Genomic DNA, 26930 nt, shown 5'->3' on the forward strand with positions numbered 1-26930 from the left:
CCAAGCAGTCTGGTGGGGGATGGCTTTGAGGGAAAGGTTTCAACAGGGCCCGAGGTGTTTTCTCTTTTCCTTGCGACTTCAACAGACAGCTGAGCCACGCCACGCCACGCCACGGGCCACCACGGGGAACCATGTCACTGGACTTCAGATGCTACAAGGCCGTCAGGAAGATGCTTGCTCTGACCTTGGCCTTCTTAGAGCCGGTGGCAGCAGCTTCTGAGAACCTGACATCAGAAACATGAACAGCCTCCACGCCACGAAGTTTCTGATTCCATCTTTAAAAAAGTCTTATGCTGTTTTGTCGAGAAATTGCAGGCTTTTATGTTTTCCCAAAAAAAAGACACAAAATACTGACAAGTCCAACTTTTAGCCAGAATAAATTCCTGAAAATGTACAGATTTGAAAAATTAAAAAAAAAAAAAAAAAAAGGGCAGATGAACCTTTTTAGGGAACGGAGAGAACACTACCTGTTTAAGTTAAGCCCACTAAGGAGAACACCAAGGCCGACGAGAGAACCCTCCGACATGTTTTCAGCAAAACACCTGTCAAGAAGTGCTTGGAGATCACTGGCCGTTGCAGTAGCCGGGGAAGAGCTGATTGAGGACGGTCTGCAGAGGCTGGTTCACCTGCATGGCGTAGCTCCGGCCCAGGTCGTAGCGGCAGGCGGGGCAGCTGAACACCTGTGCCCGGAACGACCTGTCCAGGCAGTCCTTGCACACGTTGTGCTGACACATCGTCGTGATGGGCCGGAACACCAGCTCCTAACAGCAGATGCACTGGAACGCCTCCTCCACTTTACTCAGGAACATCTGGAACGGGCTGCCGCTCACTGGCCAGTCCTTGAGTGACACCAGGATCTCATTCCACAGCTTGGCGTTGCTCTTGTCCTCTCTGATGAGGCTGCTCTGCTGGGCCGTGAGGCTGTAGGGCTCCACCTTGCTTTTCTTGGATGACCGGCGCGGGGACCCGGTCCTGCCTGGGCCACCTCCTGGTGACTTCTGCTTCCACTTGCCCTTGCCCGTCCTGGAGGCCGAGAAGCCCCCCTCCTGCTCCTCCTCCTCCCTCTTCCTGTTCTCCTTCTCCCTCTCTGGGTTGGCCAGGGCCTCCAAGTAGGTTTCTGGATACTGCATGGTCAGCCCCAGCTTCTTGATCCGGTCCTTCCCCTCCTTCGTCCAAGGGCCGGGCTCGTCATCATCCCTCCACAGGAGATAGCGCCACACGAGGAACCCGGACTTCCCCTTCTCCGGCCAGTACTTCACCACCTTGTAGATGCCGTCATACTGGATGCCCTCGGCGGGGGCGTACTTGCTGTGCTTGCCGCCCTTGACGTTGCGCACCACCCTGACTGGCTTCCCCGACCGCCAGTCCTTGGCCTCGGCCCCTTCTTGATCATTGATGGGAGCAAAGCAGTTGAGGGCCTGAGCCCTGTTGGTGTTGGTGAATTTCTGATCACAGGACTGTTCCACGGTCCTGTTGTTGCCGGAAAGATCTCGGCCACCACTACTTGTGTATGTGAAAAAACTCCCATGGTCCACGTCATCCTCGTAGCCCCCGGCCAGGACGAGGGAGTACGCTCCGTCATTACTCCGGCCGTGAATGCCGGCCACATGGGGCCGATGGACGCCCGACTCGCTGACCTGGACACGGAACCGCCATATGGTGCCCACGGGGATGCCCGGGATGGGTCCGTAGTGGTTGGACGGGATGATGGTGCACTCCTTGGTGCGGCCCACACATGCCATGCCCTTGCCCCAGTCCCGCGAGGACGACGTGGCCGATGCCATCTTCGCCGCCTTTTTGCTCTCTCTCAGCCTCTCGCCCGACAGCACCACCTTGCTGGCGTCATTCCGGCACTCAGGGCAGTTCCACTCATCCTCGCTGGGAACGCTGCTGAGGGGCGGCTGCAGGCAGTAGATGTGGAAGGCCATGTCACACTCGTCACACATGAGCTGCTTGTCAGGGTCCTGCTGGCCGCCGCACAGGTGGCAGGCGCAGACCCGGCAGAGCCGGTTCACGTCATCCTTGCAGTACTTGCAGGACGGCCCGCTCTTCCGTCTCATGGGGTTGCCGACCATGGGACTCCTCGCCTGGACGCTCGATCTTGAAGAATTCATCCACGAAGATGATCCCACAGTCGTTCAGAGAATCATCTCCGAGCACCACGTTGGCGTAGAGTTCCCGCGCCGTCCTGGTCTCGCGCTTCCTGGAGATCTCCGCGTCGTACCAGAAGCCCCGCTCCTTGGGGTTGTCGGGGTTGTAATTGAGCATGACCACCTGGCCCACCTCCACGTCCTGCCTCTTGATGATGGTCCGGGCGCGCACTCAGACGTCCCTGGAGCTCATCTGGACCACGCCGTTCTCTGGGTAGTCAGCGTATTTCACATTGTAAATGACGTCCTCCTCCAGTGCCGGGCTGGCCGTGGAGCTGCAGGGCTCGTCCCAGGAGGGGGCCTTCCGCGTCACCCGGACTACTTGCGCCTCAAACCACGCCCCCATGTTCGTGTCCCGAGCATTGACGTACTCATTGACCTTGTACAGCCCCAGCTCCGTCTCAACCCACATGTCCTTGTCCGCCAGGCCCGCTTTGCTGTTGGTCTCAGCGGTCGCCTCGCCGTGGGTGGAGGAGTTGTCCGACTCACTCTGGCCCAGGCAGCACCTGGAGTCGGTGTCGGAGAGCTCAGAGTTCCGCTCCTTGGCGCTGTGCGGGAGCACGAGGCTCTGGCGGACCAGGAGCTGAATGATGTCGTTCAGGCGGACCTCATAGTCAAAGAGAGTGTGGCCGTCCTCCATCTGTTTGCCTCTGTGGAACAGCCTCTGCAAGCCTGGCTCCATGTGGAACAGCTCCTGGATCTTCCGCCGCAGCTTCTCCACCTTGGTCAGCCTGGACAGCGAGTCCACCGTGTGGGTTTGCCTCCCGTCCATGGTCCGAATCTGGATCCACATGGTGTCAGCGCTCTCCGGTCACCGCGAACCCCTCGTCTGCCTGCGTGCCTGGCCCGGCTAGGGATGGTGATGGAGCCACGTGCGTGGCCTGGACCCCGCGCGGACGTGCGTGTGACTCGAAGTGCCTGCTTGGCAAACGCTGCCCATCGCGCTATCAGCTGCTCTCTAGAATCTTAAGAATACCCATTATCCTATGACTATTTCCAGCAATTTATTCTAAGAAATAATCTGACACTGACCAAGATGCAGTCACAAAGATGCTTTGCAGCACAATTTACAATTGTAAAAAACTGAAAACAATGTTAAATCTAAAGAGAAGGATACAGTAAGTTATGTTTCATCATATAAGAAGGCATATTCTATAGTCATAAAGCTTTAGCAGGCATGGCAGTGAACTTGTGCAGTCATGACTACTCGGGAGGCCGAGGTGGGAAGATCACACAAGGTCCAGTCCAGCCTGGGCAACAAAGCCTCAAAAATAAAAAGAAAGATTCATAGACAGACATCATTTTTAATGACATGCTAATTGGTAACAGCAAAGGACATTATTACATAAGATTTAAAAATAAGAGAATACCATACATATTTTATGTCAATTAATTAATTAATTAATTTTTTTGTTTGAGATGGACTCTCATTCTGTAGGCCAGGCTGGAGTGCAGTGGCCTGATCTCGGCTCACTGCAACCTCCACCTCCTGGGTCCTGGTTCAAGCAATTCTCCTACCTCAGACTTCCAAGTAGCTGGGATTACAGGCATAAGCCACCATACTCAGCTAATTTTTGTATTTTTTAGTAGCGACAGGGTTTCACCATGTTGGCCAGTCTGGTCTTGAACTCCTGACCTTGTGATCTGCCCACCTCAGCCTCCTAAAGTGCTGTGATTACAGGCGTGAGCCACCATGCCCAGCCACATGTCAATTAATTTTTAAAGCTAGACGAAATGAATTATTTTCTAGGAAAACAAATGGACTCAAAAGCAGTACATAATCTAAAAAGGGGAGTCAACACAGAAACATCTGTAAAAGTTTACAAAGATTCCCACCACTCCTACTGCCCCAATCAACACAATTCTAAAACGCGTCAGGCTCAGATGGATTTATAACTGATTTTTACCTAACCATCAAAGAACAGATAATTCACTTATTTAAACTGTTCTGGAGCTTAGAAAAAAGCAGAATGTTTTAAGTTTATGTTATAAAGATAGCATAATGTTAGGTATAAAATATACAAAGATAAAAGAAGGAATACCATGACCATAAACCAATTTAACTTACGAATTGAGGTGTAAAATATATTGATTGATTAATTGATTGGCTGATTGAGACAGGGTCTTGCTCTGTCACCCAGGCTGGAGTGCAGTGGCATGATCTTGGCTCAGTGCAGCCTCAACCTCCTGGTATGATGCAATGCTCCCACCTCAGCCTCCTGAGTAGCTGCAACTTCAGGTACATGCCACCACAGCCAGGCTAATTTTTTTGTGTGTGTATACATATATATATATATATTTTTTTTTTTTAATTTTTTTAATTTTTTTTATTTTTTATTTTTTTGTAGAGATGGGGTTTTGACGTGTTGTTGTCCAGGCTGGTCTTGAACTCCTGAGCTCAAACGATCTGCCTACCTTGGCCTCCCAAACTGCTGGGATTGCAGGCATGAGCCACCACAGCCCAGTAAGATATAAAATTTAAAAACAAAACATTACTAATTGAATTCAAGAGTATCTGAGAAGAGTAAGATACCATGTACAAGTAGGGTTTATTCTAGGAATGCTCAACATTAGAATACTTTGTCTTGATAGATGTAGTTGATAAAGCTCAACATTTCTGATGTAAACATGCAGAAACAGAAATCAACTTTAAATTATAAAGAATACTTACCAGAAACCAATATTAAAATTAAGAGTAAAAACAAGAGGCGTTCTCATTAAAGTCAGCAACAAAACAAAGATGTCAACTCTCACTGCCATTCTTCTACATTACTGTAGAGTTCTAGCCAGTCTTAATAAGACAAGGAAAAGAACGATGTAAGTGGTGGTGAGGAATACTATCAACCTACAAATTCAAAAGAATCAAAAAACTCTCAGAACTAAGAGAGCTTAGACAGATGGCCAAAGATAAATATGCAAAATTCACTATTTTTCCTACATCCCAGTAAGAGTCAACTGGAAAGTTTAATGGGAGAAACTATCTCTAAAGGAAAAAAATCATTAAATATGTAAAAATAAGATATTTAAACTAAATTAGATATGTGCAAGGCCTATATAAAGAAAATGCTACTGAAAGACAAAGATGATCTAATTAAATTAAGAGATACACCATGCTCCTAGGACTAAGGATTAATGTCATAAAAGTACATCAATCCCTTCTAATTTATCTATAAATTCATTGTAATTTTAACTAAAACAGTGAGTACAAATATAAAAATAATAGATCAATGAGTCAAAATAGAGAATCCACAAAGAGACTTAGGTATATAAGGGGGCTTAGCATTTGATAAAGACAGAAAAATGATGATTTCAATTACTGAATAAATGCCATTAACGCAACTAACAACCCATTTTGTGTAAAAGTAGCTAGATCTTTACCCCTTATCATGTAACCAAAAAATTTCCACATTCATAAAGTCCTAACATAAAAACAAGAGTTCTGTAAGCCGCAAAGGAAAAGACTGACACATATAATAATATAAAGCTGAAAAAAACTTTTTTTTTGAGACAAAGTTTCGCGAGTGCAATGGTGCAATCTCACTCAATGCAACCTCCACCTCCCGGGTTCAAGCAATTCTCCTGCCTCAGCCTCCTCAGTAGCTAGGATTACAGGCACATGCCACCACACCTGGCTAATTTTTTGTATTTTTAGTAGAAACGGGTTTCACCAGGTTAGCCAGGCCAATCTCAAACTCCTGACCTCAGGTGATCTGCTCACCTAAGCAAACCAAAGTGCTGGGACTACAGGTGTGTGCCAATGCGACTGGCTGAAAAAATTTTTATATGGCTAAAGACATCTTAGATAAATTGAGAAAAACATCACAGAAAAAAAGTTAATTGCCCCAATAAAAAAGAACTCTAAATCAATAAAAGAAACACAACCCAGGCTGGGAATGGTGGCTCACGCCTGTAATCCCAGCACTTTGGGAGGCCAAGGCAGGTGGATCACAAGTTCAGGAGTTCAAGACCAGCCTGACCAACATGGTGAAACTCCGTCTCTACGAAACATACAAAAATTAGCCAAGCATGGTGGTGCACGACTGTAATCCCAGCTACTGAGGAGGCTGAGGCAGGAGAATCGCTTGAACCTGGGAGGCAGAGGTTGCAGTGAAGCCAAGATCATGCCACTGTACTTCAGCCTGGGCGACAGAGTGAGACTCCATCTTAAAAAAACAAAAACAAAAATAAAAAAAACAAAAAAGAAATACAACCTGAAGAACATGAATTAAAAAAAACCACACACACAAAAAATTAAACTCATCCTTGCTAATTAAAGAAATGCAAATTAAAACAATAAATGTTACCTAACTGATTAAGACTTCAGAAGTTGATATATCCAATTTTGGCAAGGGTATGGAAAAAAGTTCTGTGTCTCACATGTATAACATTTTTGGAAGGCAATTTAGTTTTAAAAATTTTTTTGACCAGGTGCAGTGGCTCACATCTGTAATCCCAGCATTTTAGGAGGCCAAGGCAGGTGGATCACCTGAGGTCAGGAGTTCAACACCAGCCTCGACAACATGGTGAAACCCTGTCTCTACTAAAAATACAAAAAATTAGCCAGGTGTACTCGTCCATGCCTGTAATACCAGCTACTCAGGAAGTTAAGGCAGTAGAATCGCTTAAACTCGGGAAGCGGAGGTTACAGTGAGTTGAGATCATGCCTCTGTATCCGGCCTAGGCGACAGATTAAGACTTTGTCTCAAAAAAATTAATGAAAAACATAAATATTTAAAATATTTATATTCAAATTCTATACTCTCTCTAACATAGCAACTCTGTGTCTAGGGCTTCCCCCCCCCAAAAAAAAATCCTATGGATATGCAAACATACAAGTATAGGAATGTTTTCTAATAGAGAACAGTCTAACAGAAAAAAATACAAAGCAACCTGAAATTGATTCAATAAACTAAGAACATAGTCATACAACAAAATACCACATATACATACTATGGAAACATAGAAAGGTAGCCACAGTCATTTTTTTATCTAGTTAAAAATCTGTTAAAGATCATATGTTATGGTCTAGTTTTTATAAATATAAATAAATATCAGCAAAGATAACAAAGATTTCTCTATATTTAGATATGCCTACAATAACATCTGGGAAAGAGGCTGCATACTAATCTACAGTCTGCTTAATGGGAAACGGGACTTATGATGGGTGTGGAAGACTTCCTGTTTCTATCTTATGACAAAAGCTTGTATTTCTTTTACAATTAAAAAGATAACAAGAAAAGGAAAAAGGAAGGGAGGGGGAGAAGGAGGGGAGGGGGAGCTGGGAGATGGAAAGCAATCATGGAGAGTAAAACAAGAAGAGAAGCTGCAATTTCAAAGGTGCCTTTTGTACCCCCCAACCCCGACTTACCATCAATGTCCTAGCTACACTGCAACCCAAGGTGCCGGCTCCAAGCAGCAGACATTTGACAGACACAACCTTGTCCAAGTCTAACGTAGGGACCAATCTCCAACACATCAGTTTGAGATTTAGATCCACTGATGACTCAGCTAACCTAGAAAAGGAGAGATTTACTTATTCAGTCACTCATTTGTGCAATAATCTTGTCCTAAAAGATATCAAGTGGCTATGCAAGAAAATAAGAAATAAATAATAAGGAAATTAGGATAAAAGGAAAAAGAAGATGAAGCTGGAGGGTAAGCAGGGAGGAGAAAGGCTCCCACACAGCAGCACGCTGTTGGAGTCCTCTGCAATGAGGGGGTGGGGGGCACAAATTTGATACTGAGCTCCCAGCAGCAAAGGTGAAAAGGGAAGAGCATGACCAGTTAAAGGAATCACGGTGTCCATGAATAAAAACACACCACTTGATTAAAAGGAAAGTTTTTCCTAGTACTGAAAACAGAAATTTCTCCCATATCTCCTTAATAAAGAGTGCATTCAGGCCGGGCACGGTGGCTCACGCCTGCAATCCCTCCATTTTGGGAGGCCGAAGTGGGCAGATCACTTGAGTCAGGAGTTCGAGACCAGCCTAGCCAACATGGTGAAACCCTGTCTCTACTAAAAATACAAAAATTAGCTGGGTGTGGTGGCGGGCACCTGTAATTCCAGCTACTCGGGAGGCTGAGGCAGGAGAATTGCTTGAACCAGGGAGTCAGAGGTTGCAGTAAGCTGAGATCAAGCCATTGCACTCCAGCCTGGGCGACAAGAACAAAACTCCATCTCAAAAAAAAAACAAAAAAAAGAAAAGAAAAAGAGTGCACTCATATTCACCCTTAAATACAATACTGGTTTCCATGAAATATTTCTTCTAATATCCTTCAAGGTGGGCCAATAAGGGCAGGGCGTGGTGTCTTACGCCTGTAATTCCAGCACTTTTGGAGGCTGAAGCAGGCGGATCACGAGGTCAGGAGTTCAAGACCAGCCTGGACAACAAGGTGAAACCCTATCTCTACTAAAAATACAAAAAATTAGCTGAGTATGGTGGCATGTGCCTGTAATCCTAGTTACTCGGGAGGCTGAGGCAGGAGAATTGCTTGAACTCAGGAGGTGGAGGTTGCAGTGAGCAGAGATAGTGCCATTGCACTGCAGCCTGGGTGACAGAGCAAGACTCCATCTTGAGGGGGAAAAAAAGGCTGGGTGTGGTAGCTCACGCCTGTAATCCCAGCACTTTGGGAGGCCAAGGTGGGCAGATCATGAGCTCAGGAGATCGAGACCATTCTGGCTACCATGGTGAAACCCTGTCTCTACTAAAAATGCAAAAAATTAGCCAGGCATGGTGGTGCACACCTGTAGTCCCAGCTACTCAGGAGGCTGAGGCAGGAGAATTGCTTGAATCTGGGAGGCGGAGGTTGCAGTGAGCCGAGATCGTGCCACTGTACTCCAGCCTGGGTGACAGAATGAGACTCCATCTCAGAAGAAAAAAAAAAAAAGGTAGGCCAATAGGACCAAGCTAGAGGACAATCCATAAAGGATCGAAACACAGTACAGGAACACTACACTGGTGGCCTGAGAGCATGAGCTTGAAACAAAAATAAAATTTAGAGTATTTAGAACAGACAGTGTGCCCTTAAGGATATCCATTGTTAATATTAATTCTCACAACCAAACCTCAATTAAAGAGCAGAATAACACACAGCAGCATGAATGGCACCACTTGGGATGAATTCCACAATGCTGCGTTGGCCTGACAGAACTTGGTGTGTGTCTTGGTTACAAAAAGCCCAAATGGAGAAAACAGCTGCCAAAATATACCTTTTAGGGTCCATACATTCACTGAGGTTCACCATCCTTGGTCCCATGCCTGCTTTCTGGTTCTTTTCCCATCCAACTGCTTTAGGACAATCTTAAAGCAAATAAAACACAAAGCTTAATGAAGGAGGGAAGAATAAAAACAAACAGATAATTTAAAAAAAACCCAGAAGAATAAAAACAAGCAAGCTTGTATAAAAAAGACTGACTTTATAATGGCCCATGCATTGATACTTTGCTTCTTTCTAAAAGAGACCCGAGGGCCTGAATTTCCATGGATTTGCCACAGTTGCCTCCCCATCTTCCTCAGCTACTGGGAATGTTGTTTAGAGACCATCAGTCCCAAGCAATCTTCCTGCACAGGAGCTTCTGAAATAGCCCTCAACTCTGCCCCAAGGTGCCTCAACTTTCACTGTTACTAGAAGTTCAAAAAAAGAAAAAGACAATCTTATCTGGGGTAGGCGTAACCCCACTGAGGCCTCTCTATCTAAGCAAGCCAAGCCAATGTAACTGCAGCACACCTTCACTGAAGTTCCTATTGGGATTTGAACCTCTAAATTCAGTATGTCCCTCCTGTTGCTCATACTTATCATGTCCCTCTGCTCAGCCTTTCTGTCACTACACCTGTGTGCAGATCACAGTCCAAGGTGACTGTCCTTTAATTAAGCTGCCCTTTCCTTTAAGCGCATCTGTATCCATTCAGAACTTTCCTTTCTCTGACTTCTCCCTTTCCCACTGCCCGCTTTTAATCCCTGCTATGGGAGCCTCTGTAATTCCAGTCAATTCCAATTCTAGCAGTTCCCAAAGTGTATCCTATTCAATAATCTCAGAGGATAAGGATCTTGTGGCTAAACAGACTTGGGAAATGCTTCTATACTTATATCTATCTTCTATATTCTAGCCCCCACTATCACTGAAACCTGGCCATTCACACTGCACATGAGGGAGACAAAAGCTCTGAGACTTGCTTGGTGGAACCACAGCCTTGTAAATCTTGTTAGTGAATCCACCCACTCTCTTTCGCTCCCTGCATCTCTGGACCTCTGCTGCTCCCCCTTTCTCATTGAATTCCCACTGCTCACAATAAAGCCTGAACTCCTGAGCAAGGAATTCACCCCACCACAGCCTACACTTCCAGCACCATCTTCACTGTCTGCCTTAAGCAGCAGACTCTGCAAGAACAGAAACTCCTTGACTTGAAGTTAAGATGTACGGGACTAGGAGGGGAAATTTTCATTTTGTTTCTAATTGTACGCTGGTTTTCTTTGTCCATTCTCCTACTTTTGAATTTCTATCAAGATCGAAATTTTCCTTTCCTTGGGAAACTTTTCAGCTTTTGACATTAAAAAAGAATAGTTTGCCCAATATAATGATGGAACCAAGAAGGTACTGATTTCCTTTACATGATCTTTTGTTTCTGCGATAGGATGACCAATGAGAAACCATAAGGCCAATTATCCTTGAAAGTTACTTGGGCCCCAGTTTGGCTGAGGGTGTCATTCACAGCAAGAAGCCAGAAAGCAAATGTCATTCTCCTTTTAAATTGGGTACTCTGATTTGGCTTTTTTAAAATGCCATGAAAAATTAAAACTGAAATAATAAAATTTTCTTATTTGAAACAGGGTCTTGCTATGTTGCTGAAGCTGGTCTTGAACTCCTGGGCTTAAGTGATCCTCCAGCTTAAGTCTCTGGAGTAGCTGGGATTACAGGCATGAGCCATCACACAAAGTCAAATTTGAGTTTCTTAAAGAGGTTAAGATTTCAGAATTATTTTTCTGTGGGGGAAAAAAAAAAAGAGTTCATACCTGCCACTCATTGATATTTTGTTTGATTGTATTACTATTCTTAGATTGAATTAAAAAATGTGTCTCTCAACAGCAAATACATGGAATCAACTTAAATGCCAATCAATGATAGACTGGATAAAGAAAATGTGGTATACATACACCATGGAATACTATGCAGCCATAGAAAAGAATGAGACCATGTCTTTTGTGGGAACATGGATGGAGCTGGAGGCCATTATCTTTAGCAAACTAATGCAGGAACAGAAAACCAAATACCACATGTTCTCACTTATAAGTGGGAGCTAAATGATGAGAACTCATGACACAAAGGGGAATAACAGACACTGGGGCCTACTTGAGGGTGGAGGGTGGGAGGAGGGAGAAGAGCAGAATAACTACTAGGTACTAGGTTTAGTACCTGGCTGATGAAATAACCTGCACAACAAACCCCTGTGAAGTAAGTTTACCTACATAAAAAACCACATATACCCCTAAACCTCAAAGTTTTTTTTTTTAAATGTGTCTCTGATATACAGCACAGGAACTTGACAAGAACTACGGAATCACAGCCTCATACTGTAATTTGTAACTCCAGTCTAGGTTTTTCTGTTACAGGTTAGAAATTATCAGAAAAAAAAAAATCATAATTTCAGATTAAAAGCTCTCTATACTTAAAAGGTTACAGATGCTGGGCTCATGTCTAGTCCAAGCTACTTGGGAGGCTGAGGCAGGAGGACTGCAGGAGGAAGGATTTAGCCCACGAGTTCAAGGCCAGCCTGGGCGGCATAAGAAGACCTCATCTCTCAAAAAATAAAAATAAAAAGGGTATAGCCATTTCTAAGAAAATTAGATGCCCTTTAAAGTTAATAATGAAAAAAATACCACATATGGCAATAGTATTTAATTTACCATACCTGCTTCCATATAATCTGTAAGATATACACCAAATTAAATGAGAATTTTTGTTTTTTGAAACAGAGTTTCGATTTGTCACCAGGCTGGAGTATAGTGGCACAATCTCGGCTCACTGCAACCTCTGCCTCCTATGTTCAAGTGATTCTCCTGCCTCAGCCTTCCAAGTAGCTGGGACTACAGGCATATGCAACTACGCCGAGCTAATTTTTGTATTTTTAGTAGAGATGGAGTTTCACCATGTTGGCCAGGATGGTCTTGATCTCTTAACCTCATGATCTGTCTGCCTTGGCCTCCCAAAGTGCTGGGATTACAGGCATGAGTCACAGCACCAGGCCAGAAGAATTCTTTATAAAGTTGTATTTACTGTAAAGTTTTATTTACAGCTAAGAGGTAACATACTAGTTTACACGAAAAACAGGAAATTCATTTGCCTTTCTTAAGCTAAATAATCTACATTTAATATCAGGCATAAAGAAGATGTGTTAAAGGCTTTATTGGATGACAGAAAACCTTTTTCGAATGGAAATGTACAGTGTGGTTCCTGAGTTTAAATGTCAGCATTGGCCAGGTGTGGTGGCTCATGCCTGTAATCCTAGAACTTTGGAAGGCTACGGCAGGTGGACTGTCTGAGCTCAGGAGTTCAGACCAGCCTGGGCAACATGGTAAAACCCCGTCTCTACTAAAATACAAAAAATTAGCCGGGTGTGGTAGCATGCGCCTGTAGTCCCAGCTACACAGGAGGCTGAGGCAGAAGAACTGCTTGAACCCAGGAGGCAGAGGTTGCACTGAGCTGAGATTGCAACACTGCACTCCAGTCTGGGTGACAGAGTGAGACATTGTAGCCAAAAAAAAAAAAAAAATAGTCAACATCATCAAGCGAAGCATGAGCCTTACCATAGAGATTAGGGTGTAAGAATAACTCAGTGCCTTTGTCATAGAAGTGGAAAGAAAATTGACTCCCCACAGGGCGGTTGGCAAGATTAAGTGAGCACCTCATGGATGGTGCCTGGCAGCTTATCAGACATAGAAACCAGATCCACATTAGTAAACTCTCACCTCATTCCCTGAGACCATACTTGTCAAACTGGCGGCCCAGTGTGGCTTTGAATGTGGCCCAACACAAATTCCTAAACTTTCTTAAAACATTATGAGATTTCTTTGCAATTTTTTTTTTTGGTTCATCAGCTATCATTAGTGTTAGTGTATTTTATGTGTGGCCCAAGACAATCCTTCCAATGTGGCCCAGGAAAGCCAAAAGACTGTACACCCCTGTGACTATCTTTAAGTGTGGTTTAATAAAACAAAGGTATGGCACATAAGTTAATAATACACAGGAGCTATTTTAGAATTTGCCAGAAGAGGGTGCTACGTCCAATGCAAATATCTAAAGACAACAGAAAGGCAAAGGCTCTAAACTGAAAAGCAGTTTCCTCCTTTGACTGATCAAGCAGAAGTACTCTGTCAATCTTTCGAAGTCTGTAAGGACATCTGTGTTAGAGCATTGAATCGCTGAAAAAATGTCATCTGAGCCAGTCTTGAATCCTTCTGACTTTAGCACTCTAGAAAAGATCTCAGAAGATTTTTTTTTTTTTTGAGACAGAGTCTTGCTGTGTCACCCAGGCTGGAGTGCAGCAGCATAATTGGCTCACTACAACCTCCACTCCCAGGTTCAAGTGATTCTCCCACCTCAGCCTCCTGAGTAGCTGAGATTACAGGCACCTGCCATCACTCCTGGCTAATTTTTGTATTTTTAGTAGAGATGGGGTTTCACCATGTTGGCCAGGCCACTCTCGAACTCCTGACCTCAGGTGATTCACCCGCCTCGGCCTCCCAAGTGCTGGGATTACAGACCTGAGCCACCGCGCCCGGCCTTGGAAGAGATTTTGACACCACCTCCCCATCACACACACATTTTAAGGCATACTTATGGCATAAGGAAAGAAATGTCCCTTGGAACCATGAGGATGGTGTGAGGAACAACAAATTAATATATGTGAGGCCAGGCTCGGTAGCTCATACCTGTAATCCCAGCACTTTGGGAGGCCAAGGTGGGTGGATCACTTGAGGTTGGGAGTTCAAGACCAGCCTGACCAACATAGTGAAACCCACCTCTACTAAAAATACAAAAATTAGTCAGGTGTGGTGGCAGGCTCCTGTAATCCCAGCTACTTGGGAGGCTGAGGCAGGAGAATTGCTTGAACCTGGGAGGCAGAGGTTGCAGTGAGTCGAAATTAGGCCATTGCACTCCAGCTTGGGTGACAAAGCTAGACTCTGCCTCAAAAAAAAAAATATATATATATATATACACACACACACACACACACATTGTGAACATGCTCTGAAAAACACACAAATCACATAGAGATGAGGGACTATTTTGGCAAGAAATATAAAAGTGCTGTAGTTTATGTGAGCTAGGAAATTTACATAACATTTATTAAGCACCTATGACGTGCCAGAAATTGTGCTCTGACTTTGACACAGGACGTGGATTCCTGATAAGAAATACTCTCAAAGCAGGGCATTATATCCTTATTTCACTCAAACTTGAGTATTTATTCCATCTTTGTGACGTATGTAAAAATATCTCTCCATATCATACACATATTTAATCTATAGATAAAATGTCACTAAGTTTCTAAATTTATAAAATGGGGATAAAAGCTGACGATCCTCACATAAAGATCAAATGAAGACATTAAATGTGGAAGGAGAAATGGCATTTTTGTTTACTTTACTATATGGAGAATAGGATCACACACAACTTTAAGTACATAACAAATAAACATGTAAGCACATTAATACTTCATCTTTCCTGGCCGGGCGGAGTGGCTCACGCCTGTAATCCCAGCACTTCAGGAGGCCGAGGCAGGGCAAATCACAATGTCAGGAGTTCAAGACCATCCTGACCAAAATGGTGAAACCCCATCTCTACTAAAAACACAAAAATTAGCTGGGTGTGGTGCCCCCACGCCTGTAATCCCAGCTACTCAGGAGGCTGAGGCAGGAGAATTGCTTGAACCCAGGAGGAGGAGACTGCGGCAGGAGAATTGCTTGAACCCAGGAGGAGGAGACTGCAGTGAGCGGAGATCATGCCACTGCACTCCAGCCTGGCAACAGAGCGAGACTCCATCTCAAAAAACAAAACAACAGCAACAAAAAAAAAGCCACTTCATCCATCCTTTAAGAATAGACAGGAATAAAGATTTTGTGTTAAACAAAAGTAAAATTGAAAATGAGGGGCAGAGGAGAACAAATCTTGAAGACTGAAAAAAATGCCTAGAGAAAATTTCCTGGTCTCAATCTTTGCCTTTGTTCCAGTCTGAATAGCAGAGCATGCCCTCTGTTCGAAGTAGGTGTCTGCATTGGCAAGGAGGTACTAGTTGTACTTTTCTCTTCCTTTCTTCTGCCATTGTGAAGGGATGAAAAGAAAGTAAACCTGGTTCCATTTCTGATAAATGATAATTATATGCATTTTCAAAGACCAGCAAATTACCTGGGCTAAATGCCATTTCTGGAAGCTTCACTTCGAAGATGATGCTGTGGACAACATCTCTCACTCCCTGCAGGGTACGGTCATGGAAGCAAAGGACTTCAACAGACTGGAAACTGCTACTCCTGTTGTCATGCCCAGATTTTTATTTATTTATTATTTTTGTTAAAAGGAAGGAAAAGAAAAAGCTCACATAAGAGCTTCAGCAAACCAGTTGGAGAGAATTCAATGCATTGTAATTATGCTCCTCTGACACCCGAGGGAGATGGTCTTAACCTTTTTGAAAATATTCATATTATGGTTTCTCTGTCCAATGTTTAGAGGCTGAACAATGAACTGGCTGAGGTGAATTTTATATTACAATCATATTGCACATAAATAATTCTGACAAATAAATCTTTTAAATGCAGGGAAAAAATGCTCACAAGACATTTAGAAAAAAACCTCTAAGCAGTAGCACCTCAGTCAGTAGTTAGGAAGTCCATTTGCACTTTGTAGACTTACCACCTGGATAATTGTGGATTGTCTCCCTCAAAGGACAATCTGTAATTTATCTATCTTCATATTTTTAAATAAACATTTTTATAAGTAGACACAAAGAAAATTACACAAATCCCAAGTATAAACAAGGCTGTCTCATGCTTTCTCTCAGTCATTAACCACTCCCTTCAAAAGTAACAACTACTCTAAGTCCATACATTGGTTTTGCCTATTTTGAACTTGACATAAATGGAATCACAGAATATGTATTGTTTAGGTCCAGCTTATTTCACTTAATATTATGCTTTTAAAATTCATCCATGTTGATTTCTGTTAATAGTTCACTCAGATTCACTGTAACATGGTATTTCATTGTAAGGGATATACTATAAATTATCATTCATTTCATTATTGAAGAATGTGTGGGTTATTCCCAGCTTTTGGTTATTAAGAATAATGCTTCTGTAAACATTCTTGTAAATGTATTCTGCTTCTATCTATGTATGTATTTAGTGAGCAATCTACTTGAGAGTAACACTGCTGAGCCATAGATATTTTTAATTTTGGTAGATACTGCTCAACATTTTTCCAGCAGTATTTGAGAGTTCTAGTTGCTCCACATTGTCGACAACACTTGGTATGGACATTTTTGTTAAATACTTTTGGTGGATATGTAGAAGCAACTCATTATGGTTTTAATTTTTATTTCCTTAATGACATGATACTGGGCATCTTTTCAAATGTATATTGGCTTTTAAGATATCCTCTAATTATTTTAGGGTTAAGAAAAATGGAGAATGACAGCAGTAGAAAAATCCTATCTGAAAGCAACCCAGACAGCTAGAAGGGAGGGAGGCAGAATTTGTGTGAGGACCTGTGGCTACCAACTCTACCATATGCTAAAACATCTTTAGTACAGAATGATCAGAGTATGTGGCTCCCTAACAGACCTGATTAAACTTCATATGGAAATTGGGTTATGACTGATTTACTGATTGCCTGGTTTCCATGCCCAAAATGAAAAAAAAAAATGCATTTGGGAAAACAGAGATACAGATAGAAACAGACACATTGCAAAACACATACTGACAGAGGCAGACAGACAGACAAACACACACTGTTGTAAATACCATCTGTGGGCTGCTAGGACCAAAAAATTCCTCAAAGACCATCCAGGGTACTGGGCTAAGTTACAGGGATCATATACACCAGTTGTTATCTGTGAACAAAAAAGACTTTGAGTGAGTCGAGTATCATGTCAGCTTCAAAATACAGACATTGCTTGTATTTCCTCTTTTCTTTTTATGCTTTCTGCAAAGCCTTAAAAATTAGACACCTGGAAAAGGGCTAAGGGGAGAAGAAGAAAGCCACAGGATGTCACTCTGGATATAGAACTTCCTGATGGTAGGGGCTATCAAATTCTTGTCTGCACACCCTGTGCCTTGCATTGGGCCTGGCAGAAAGTAGGAGCTAAGTACATTTAGAAGGAAGAAAGACTGGAAGGAAGATGGGGAATGAAGGAGGACAGTCAACAGGGCTTGCATAGAGATCCTCTTGTAGAAAAAAAATATAATCTGTGAAAATGCCTCATTTTTAGTCAGATCAAGTTAAACAGCCAGTTACCCGTGATTTTGCTAACATATATTTCCTCCCCTTTCCCATCCCACTCCAATCCTGATCTTCATCTGGAAAACCCTACTCAATTTAAAATACCATTTCTTTAGTGAAGACTTACCCTGAAAGAAGTAGTCGGCCTATCCTCGCTGCTTCCATAGCGCTTTGAACATTATGTACAATATTTTTCACTTTTCTGTTTCCTTCCTTTCAAAGACAATGAGCATCCAGCACCCAGATACTGACTTTGAAATACCATTCTCACATGGTTAATTCTAGGGCTCAGGCAGGAAAAATACAAGAGAAGCTTGGAGCATCTTATAGTACCAGGAAATAAGGAGATATTCAAAAAACAAATGGTCTGGGTCATGCCAAGGGGATACAGGCGCCAACTGAAAGAGTTCCCAATGGCCAAGGCTGGAACAGTTTGTGCAACAATATAAATAATACGATGTTGAATTACAACCCAAAGTATAAAATAAGTATCTATGAGTCCACACTGATGTAAATAAAGAATGGAATAAATGTGAAGGGACAAGTCTTCCTTAAAGAAAATTTTCAAACAATATATAAAAATACTACCCTCTTCAGGAGCAAAATTTAACCCTTCCCCTTCTAAAAGGTAGCTCAATTCGTGATTTACTTCCAAAGAAAAAATAGTAACGCTACAGTGGAGAAAACCAGCAAATATTACCTTAACCAAGCAATCAGTTTAACATTACCCAGGATGTCACAGGGATATCAGGTGATAAGGGCACTTCACTCAGTGGTATTCTTTCCAAAAACCCATAACCCCAGTCTAATCACAAGAAAACATCAGATGAACGCAAATTAAGGCACATTCTATAAAAATAACTAATCAGTACTCCTCAAAAATGTCAAGGTGATTAAAAAAAACAAAGTGTGAGAAACAATTACAGATCAGAGGAAACTAAAGAGGAGACATGACAACAAATTGCAATGTAGTAGTATCCTGGACTGGATCCTGAAGAGAAAGAGGGTATTATAGGAAAAACTGGTGAAATCCAAAATGTCTAGAGTTGAGTTAATAGTAATGTACGAATGCTGGGTTCTCAGTTTTGACAAATGAACTGTGGTGATGTGATGTGACAACCTGAGAGAAAACTGACACTGGGTGAAGGTATATGGGAATTCTCTGTACTGTCTTTGCCACTCTCTTCTATAAATCTAAAATTATCCCAAAATAAAGTTAATTTCAAAAAAACGAAGACAAAGAGCAGCATCTGCAGAGCTGAGAGTATCTTTTTCATCTCTCCATGATCAGTTCATAAATACAGAGCAGACACTTGGTGAATGTTTTTTGAATGATAAAAAGGTAGATGGATGGATAAATGAGGGCAAGAAAGAAAGGAAGGATATAGAGTGGGTAGGGTGAGGGAGGAAACTGGCGGGCAGAGAACCGTAAATTGACCCATAGGTTTCCTTTATAAGCACAGCATGGGTTAAATGAAAACAGCTGATACATTTTTGTTAAATCTAGATCCAGTTAGTTCTATAAGAATGGAATCAGCCTAAACACTCCCATTTATTTCCCACAATGCTTGGTATAGTATCAGCCACAAAGTAGGAGCTTAACCAATATTCAGAAGGAATATCCATAAGCCCACCATCCTGAGAGAACTATTAACATCTTGGTGTATAACTGCCCATAAACTTATTATCTGCATAAATATATTTTAATTACTAGGACTTTGAAACAAACATAGGATCATGCTATAAATACTGTCTTTGTTGTTGTTTTGAGACAGAGTCTCACTCTATTACCCAGGCTGGATGGAGTGCAGTGGCACAATCTCGGTTCACTACAACCTCCACCTCAAGTGATTCAAGCGATTCTCGTGCCTCAGCCTCTGCAGTACCTGAGACTACAAACAGGCGTGCATTACCATGCCCGGCTAATTTGTAGTATTTTTCAGTAAAGATGGGGTTTCACCATGTTGGCCAGGCTGGTCTCAATCTCCTGGCCTCAAGTGATCCACAGGCCTTGGCCTCCTAATGTGCTGGGATTACAGGCATGAGCCACTGCGCCCGGCCTAAATATTGTTTTATATCTCTTATTGTATTGTGAACTGCCTTCCATGCCAGTAAATGTTCCACAACCATTTTGAGTAATGGCTGAATGGCATTCCATTGTATTGATGTACCAAACTTTTTTCTATTTTCTTTTGAAGGACAATTAAGTAGTTTTTATCTGCTCAATCTCTGAAAATGAATTTTGCTATGGTACTATCAGATAACTACTGTATTATTTCAAAGACACTCCTTAAAATATTTGCAACCTTTTCCATTATATGTAATTTTCTTATTCCCAAAATTTGAAGCATTTTCTGTCTAAATGCATGTTTGTGTCTTAAATGTAAATAGACAGATTCATATTTAATTTAATACAAACAGGTCCACAGCTATGGTCATCCTTTTAGGAAATACCTTTATTTGAGATTTCTTTTTCCACAGAGATAAGGTATCAGTATCTAGGGCTCTTTTAAAAATAGAGCTTAGTATGCTGAGTAGCCTCTTACTAAATCAGGCCTAGGGCAAAGTACTCAACCCTCCAAGCCACAATTTAATCATGGAGGAATATATTATATTCCTCCATATTCATGCAGCTGGTCTACTCCATGGACTTGAATTTTGGGTGTATTAGAGAGGGTGCTCTTAAAAACAAAAGAAAACATCTCTGGACTATCTGTCATTATCTTGAAAACTCCGGATTGGCTCTATGTCTTCCCATGCTCCTCAAAATGTGGTACATGCCCCAGCAGCATGAATGCGTCAGCCTTCCCCGGGAGCCTTCAGAAATGCAGAATCCCAGGCCTTTTCCCCAGACCTGCTGAATCAGAGTCTGTATTTTAATAAGAACCCAGGTGATTCATACATACATAGAGAAAATAATATATTCCTCCATGATGGTGGAAATAATATATTACTTATTTCATAGAGCTGTACTGAGGATTACATTAGCAATACTAAACATGAAAAGTCCAGTACATACATGGTGCTACTAATATGATTATTGGTGATAGACTCAGAATCTCCAGTGGTGAGACCAACAATCTTTATCTGTACTAGGGTCGTGAATAATCCTGATGCAGCTGGTCCACTCCATGGACTTGAATTTGGGGCATATTAGAGAGGGTGCTCTTATAGACAAAAGAAAACATCTGTCATTATCTTGAAAACTCTGGATTGGCTCTATGTCTTCCCATGCTTTTCAAAATGTGTGCCCCAGCAGCATGCATGCGTCAGCCTTCCCTGGGAGCCTTCAGAAATGCAGAATCCCAGGCCTCCTCCCCAGACCTGCTGAATCAGAGTTTGCATTTTAATAAGAACCCAGGTGATGCATACACCCATGGAAGTTTCAGAAGCACTGCTTCTCCTCAACCTTCTATAGCTGTGGGTCTCAAACCTGAAGATGCTTGGGTATCACCTGGAGAGCTATCAAAAATACTGCTGCCAGGTATCCAGAGGTTCTAGTTTAATTGATCTGGTGTTTGGCTTAAGAATTAGTTAGTTTAAAAGATCTTCAGGTGATTCTAATGTGCAGGTTACAAACTTATTGTTTGTCTGCAGCAGTTTCTAAAAGTATGGTCCGGCACAGACCACCTGCAGCAGAATTGCCTAGAAGCCTGATGAACCTGCACAACACCCTGCCCATACACATACACACAATCTGATCCCAGACCTTTCTAGGTACCACCAACATGTCCAGTGCATATCCAGTGAATATCCCATGTGATTCTCATGTACGCTATCATCTTAGCACTAGCTGTCTAGAGTCAAAAGGAGAAAATGAGTATTTGCTTAAAAGAGGGTTCACTGCATAAATATACATAAGGGTAAAAAATTCCTGACTTTAGAAAAATTAAAATATGGAGAAGCAAGCATTTTGCAATAAAGAAAATACAGGATGCATTTCATATTTGATATCTTGCTGGTTTAGAACTCTTTGTAAAGGCAGGAGCAGTATATTCATCTTTCCATCTCTAGTTACCTAAGCACAGTGCCTGATAGTCAGCAAATATCTACTGAATAGATTGACAGACTAGTAAATTTCTCCAGGCTCAAATACATGGACTCCTCCTTTGCAAAGATCTTGGGCAGGGATCCTGGGAGACAGCTAGAGGGGAAAAAGTGATGCCTGATCAACACAGACCTGAAGCTTCCATACAAACTGGGATGCAGCATCTCAGCAAGTTACTTTTCCTTCCTTCGTTCCTCTCTCAACATTACAGGGTCTCCACTCAATGGCATTTTAACCCTGGGATTCTCCTAGGTTAGAATGTGAGAGTAAGATAAAAAAGAGGGCTTCCCATGGTAAGCAAGAGAACTCTGAGATTACCAGCCTAGGGCTTCCACCAAATTAAGAAGTTGTCTTCCTTGAGCTCTTGTGGTCCATCTGGCCACACCACCTGCTACTCTTCCACCAGGGACATCTTTTTATTTTGTTCCCCTCTTCCAATTGTGACAGATAGCGTCTGCCGGGCAAACTGGGCATTTATTTAGCAATCATCACTTCAACTTCACATTGGTTTTATTCAAAAAAAGCATTTACGGCCAGACGTGGTGGCTCACATCCATAATCCCAACACTTTGGGAGACCAAGGAGGGCAGATCACAGGTCAGGAAATCAAGAACATCTTGGCCAACATGATGAAACCCCGTCTCTACTAAAAATACAAAAATTCTCTGGGTGTGATGGCACATGCCTGTAATCCCAGCTACTCGGGAGGCTGAGGCAGGAGAATCACTTGAACCAGGGAGTCGGAGGTTGCAGTGATCTGAGATCGTGCCACTGCAATCCAGCCTGGTGACAGAGCGAGAATCCGTCTCAAAAAAAAAACAAAAACAAAAAACGGCATTTACAACTCTATCTAGTGTAAAAAGGGGGAGAAGGAAGAAACTAGCATTTCTACTTCCATAACATTGAAACAGCTTACAATAAGAAAATGCCTGGTGCAGTGAAAAATGTACTAGCTGGAGAGTTGGCAGGTATGTTTTATTTCTGCAGCTCAATCTAAGTCCTTGAGGAAGTTTCTTCCTCTCCTGCAAAATGGAGTTGAATCTTTCATCTCAAAGGATTTCTTCCAGCTCCAGAATCACAGAATTTTAGAGACTGTTTAAGAAGAAAATACCCTATAGGTCACAAAACAACATAGATGGTATTAAAGCTAAAATTACAGAGTATCTAAAGGCTATTCAAAACCAGAAAAGGAAAAAACAACAAAAAACACATGAAGGCTATTAAATGGATTATTTAGGAAGAACCTAGGCAGTATCAATCCAGAGAATGTCATTCCTACAGAGACACTGAATTTCAATTTTCAAATGACTTCACAAACCTGGGCCTTTAATCAAACATTTTGGATCACTTGCTCTTGTGCAACCTTTAGCAATTTACTTAACCTCTCTTGCCTTAACTTCCTCATCTATAGGATAATTCTTAACTGCACTTAACACAGAAACGGAGAATGAGGCCAGCACTCAACAAATGGTAACTACAAAAACAACATAAATACACTCTCTTGCAGTTAACTTCATTGACCTCTTCGTTCAGTCCAATCCATCACAATGACAGACATGCTTAATGATGGGATGCACTCTGAAAAATGCAACATTAGGCAACTTTAGCATCATATCAACATCACAGAGTGTTCTTACACAAACCTAGATTGTATAGTCCACTATATACCTGGGCTATCTTGTATAGCTTGCTGTTCCTAGGCTAGAAACCTGGAGAGCATGGCCATACTGAATACTGTAGGCAACGGTAACACAATGGTATTATTGTTACAATGGTAATATAAACAAATCTAAACACATAGAAGGTATAGTAAAAATACAGTATTATAATCTTATGGAACCAGTACCGTCTATGTGGTCCACTGTTGACTAAAACATCATTCTGTGGCGTGTGACTGTACACAGTTATCTATCTTCAGTTTCAAGGTTATCTTTTCTTAAGTGCCAAAGAAAACAAAGGGATAAGTTCTAGTCTTACAAATATTCTCAGGGTCTAGGTTTTATCATGTACAAATGTAGAGTTGGACTAAATGATATCTAAATTATATAAATTAGAATATTATGTTAGATGCTACAAGTGGATGCCTAATGTCAAAGAATAAGCATATATCTGACCCTAAGGACAAAGGCAATGGAGTAGAAAAGAAGTGAAAAAAAATCTTCTTTTGAGCAAAAAAGACTAGGAATAAGTTTCTTAGAGCAACCTGACCTAACATGGACTATAGACAGCGGAATGCTATGGAGGAAAATCTATCACTTACCCAAAAAAGCAAGTCAGCTTGAAAATGCTTTAAAGTGGCCAGGTGCCGTGGCTCATGCCTGTAATCCCAACACTTTGGGAGGCCGAGGCGGGCAGATCACAAAGTCAGGAGATTGAGACCATCATGGCTAACAAGATGAAATCCCGTCTCTACTAAAAGTACAAAAAATTAGCTGGGCATAGTGGTATGTGCCTGTAATTCCAGCTACTTGGGAGGCTGAGGCAGGAGAATCGCTTGAACCTGGGAGGCGGAGGTTGCAATAAGCTGAGATCACGCCACTGCACTTCAGCCTAGGTGACAGAGCGAGACTTCACCTCAAAAAAAAAAAAAAAAAAAAAAAAAAAAAATGCTTTAGGGTAACTTTCCTACCCATAGGAGGCATAAGAGCAGAAGGCAGGCATCGAATAGGAAAATGACAAGATCCATTTAACACTAAGATAAACATCATGTAATCTTTCTTTGATGATTCAAAAGTGACTCCAAAATCTTTCAGTGGTTTAGGAATCAACTCAGAATCTATCTTAATCATTGGAGTAATGATTAGTTGGCACAATGCTAGGTAAGCCAGCTTATACTATGGGTAAACGGAATTTTAAAAAATGTTTTTCATAATCACTGACTAGGAGTTCTGGTTTTAGAACTGGCTTTGACACAAATTAATTGTGCGAACTTGGGCAAATCACTTCCTTGTGTAATACACATCAGCAGAAAGAAGCAAAACGTAACTGAAGAGAAACTTTGCTTAGAAGGTTTATGAAATAACTTGGCTAAGAGCATACAATTCATTGAAATGATTCAGTTATGATCAGTCTGCCAAGCAATTTGCCAAAAAAGTATACTGTGAGAAAGAAAAGAGGGCAAAATTGCCAACTTGTCTTCAGCAAGAATATTTTCCACACTTATCCCGTAAAACATGCTAATATGACAAATGGCTGTCTTTGTATCTCAAACACTTGCTATAACAGGAAATGCACAAAGGAGATTACACATTTTTAAAGTATGGGGGAAAAATTCAAATACCTAATGCACTTCAAAGTCACAGACTTTTTTTTTTTTTTAGCTGCCAAGATGCAGAGAGATCACTAAGTGAAGAAAGAGTCCAACTAATAGCATATAAATTGTTGTTCCTTGTCTATTGCTCTTGTTCAGATTTTAAAGCCCTAGAATTAAAGGCTAATGTTGCTGAAATTACAGAACATTTCCCAAACATTCAATCTTCAATAACTGCTCTGAATGAAACAGAAGAGTCAAGCAATCTTTCCCAAAAGATTGGCAATGAGATAGTGTTATGAGCTTTTTCTTTTTTTTTGAGACGGAGTCTTCCTGTCACCAGGCTGGAGTGCAGTGGTGTGATCTCGGCTCACTGCAATCTCTTCCTCCGGGGTTCAAGCAATTCCCCTGCCTCAGCCTCCCACGTAGCTGGGACCACCGGCTTGCACCACCACACCCGGCTAATTTTTTGTATTTTAGTAGAGACGGGGTTTCCCCAGGTTGGCCAGGATGGTCTCGATCTCCCAACCTTGTGATCCACCCACTTTGGCCTCCCAAAGTGCTGGAATTACAGGCATGAGCCACCGTGCCCAGCCATGAGCTATTTTTAACATAATCACAAGAACTGGCCTGAAAGATGATGATCTGTTGCAGCACTACAGTGTGACGGTAGAACCCATATTTTATTGAGAGAAGAACTTAAGGCCCATTTTCAACCTAACACATGTGTACAATACTATAACATCTGATGCTGGTAAGGGTACACAGCTGCTAGGAGGGAAGCTGGCAGGGTCTTGGGGCAACATTTATGATAAGCAGTGGTGTCCTGGAGCTGGCCCATACAGGCTTGTGGGAGCCAATTGTTAATGTCTCTTTCCAACTCAGCATTCCATGACTTCACTGGTAGCCTGAAATTGGCCATGATAAGAGTACTGATACCAAACAAGTAAGAAAACACTACAAAATCAGGACTTTTTCTACCTTACAAGAGTGGTTATTAATGTTTACCAGCACACCGCTGATTATAAGCCTTAAAATGTTCAAACTCTTTTTTTTTGAGACAGTTTCATTCTGTTGCCCAGGCTAGAGCGCAGTGGCATGATCACAGTTCACTGCAGACTCAAATTTCTGGGTCAAGGAATCCTCCTGCCACAGCCTTCAGAGTATCTTGGACTACAAGTATGTGCCACCACACCTAGCTAATTTTTAATTTTTTTGTAGAAACAAGAGTCCTATGTTGCCCAGGCTGGTCTTGAACTCCTGGCCTCAAGCAATCCTCTCACCTCAGTCTCCCAGAGTGCTGGGATTACAAGCGTGAGCCACCAGGCCCAGCCTAAAACTCAGTAACACAGTAATTCTACATCTAGACATCTTTTCTGTGGTAATGATTCAAAATACGGGTGATGAGGGGAGGAAAAGAGAGAGAGGAAAAAATGATGCATAAGCAGTGCTAATAGTGAAGAAATTATGAGAAATCTAAATGTCAAAACCTTGGTAAAATACTATCATACATTCATTAAAAAGGATGTTGTTGTAGAATGTAATACTATTATGCTAAAATGCTACAATAAAACAAATCTTAGTTTTAAAAAAATGCACAGAAAAAGATTAGAAGGAAATATACAAAAAGTTTGTATATAAAAAAATCTGAAAACTAGATTTTAAAAACAGAGAGATACAGCTGGAAATAAAACTAATGAATGGAACCACACCTAGTACAGTTCATTTATTTGTCAGTATTTCCAAAATGGTCATAAAATGGATTTTTCAAACTGTAGGTGGTGAGCTATTTGTGATTTTTAAATCATTTACTGGGTCACAACTAGAATTTTTCAGAAAGATAAAACAGAATAAAGGAAAGCATTATTTTGCAAAAGTCTTGTTTGGGGGGGGTGTGTGTGTGTGTGTATGTGTGTGCATTCAGACATATATTGGGTTATAACAGGTATTTTTAACTGTAAGTGACAAAGAACTCTAGCATTAAGCAATCAC

General features: G+C 41.9%; 2 protein-coding genes across 2 annotated transcripts in view; both read right to left on the minus strand.

Moving 5' to 3' along the window:
* LOC105731273 (ubiquitin-like modifier-activating enzyme ATG7) overlaps positions 1 to 26930 on the minus strand; it is a 144335-nt gene that overhangs the window by 93236 nt on the left and 24169 nt on the right. Inside the window, 4 exon segments of the mRNA XM_064361979.1 lie at positions 7519 to 7663; positions 9361 to 9451; positions 15556 to 15677; positions 17163 to 17251. Of these exon segments, the coding sequence (XP_064218049.1) occupies positions 7519 to 7663; positions 9361 to 9451; positions 15556 to 15677; positions 17163 to 17251 (447 nt within the window).
* Positions 551 to 2943, minus strand: LOC105730453 (E3 ubiquitin-protein ligase UHRF1-like). The gene is given in 2 exon segments (XM_064362152.1): positions 551 to 2082; positions 2084 to 2943. Coding segments are annotated over 2 exon segments (2379 nt in total). The 3' UTR covers positions 551 to 563.

The sequence above is a fragment of the Aotus nancymaae genome, unplaced genomic scaffold (assembly GCF_030222135.1).
Source record: "Aotus nancymaae isolate 86718 unplaced genomic scaffold, 86718_ANA_hifiasm-v0.15.2.pri h1tg000046l, whole genome shotgun sequence".
NCBI lineage: Eukaryota > Metazoa > Chordata > Mammalia > Primates > Aotidae > Aotus > Aotus nancymaae.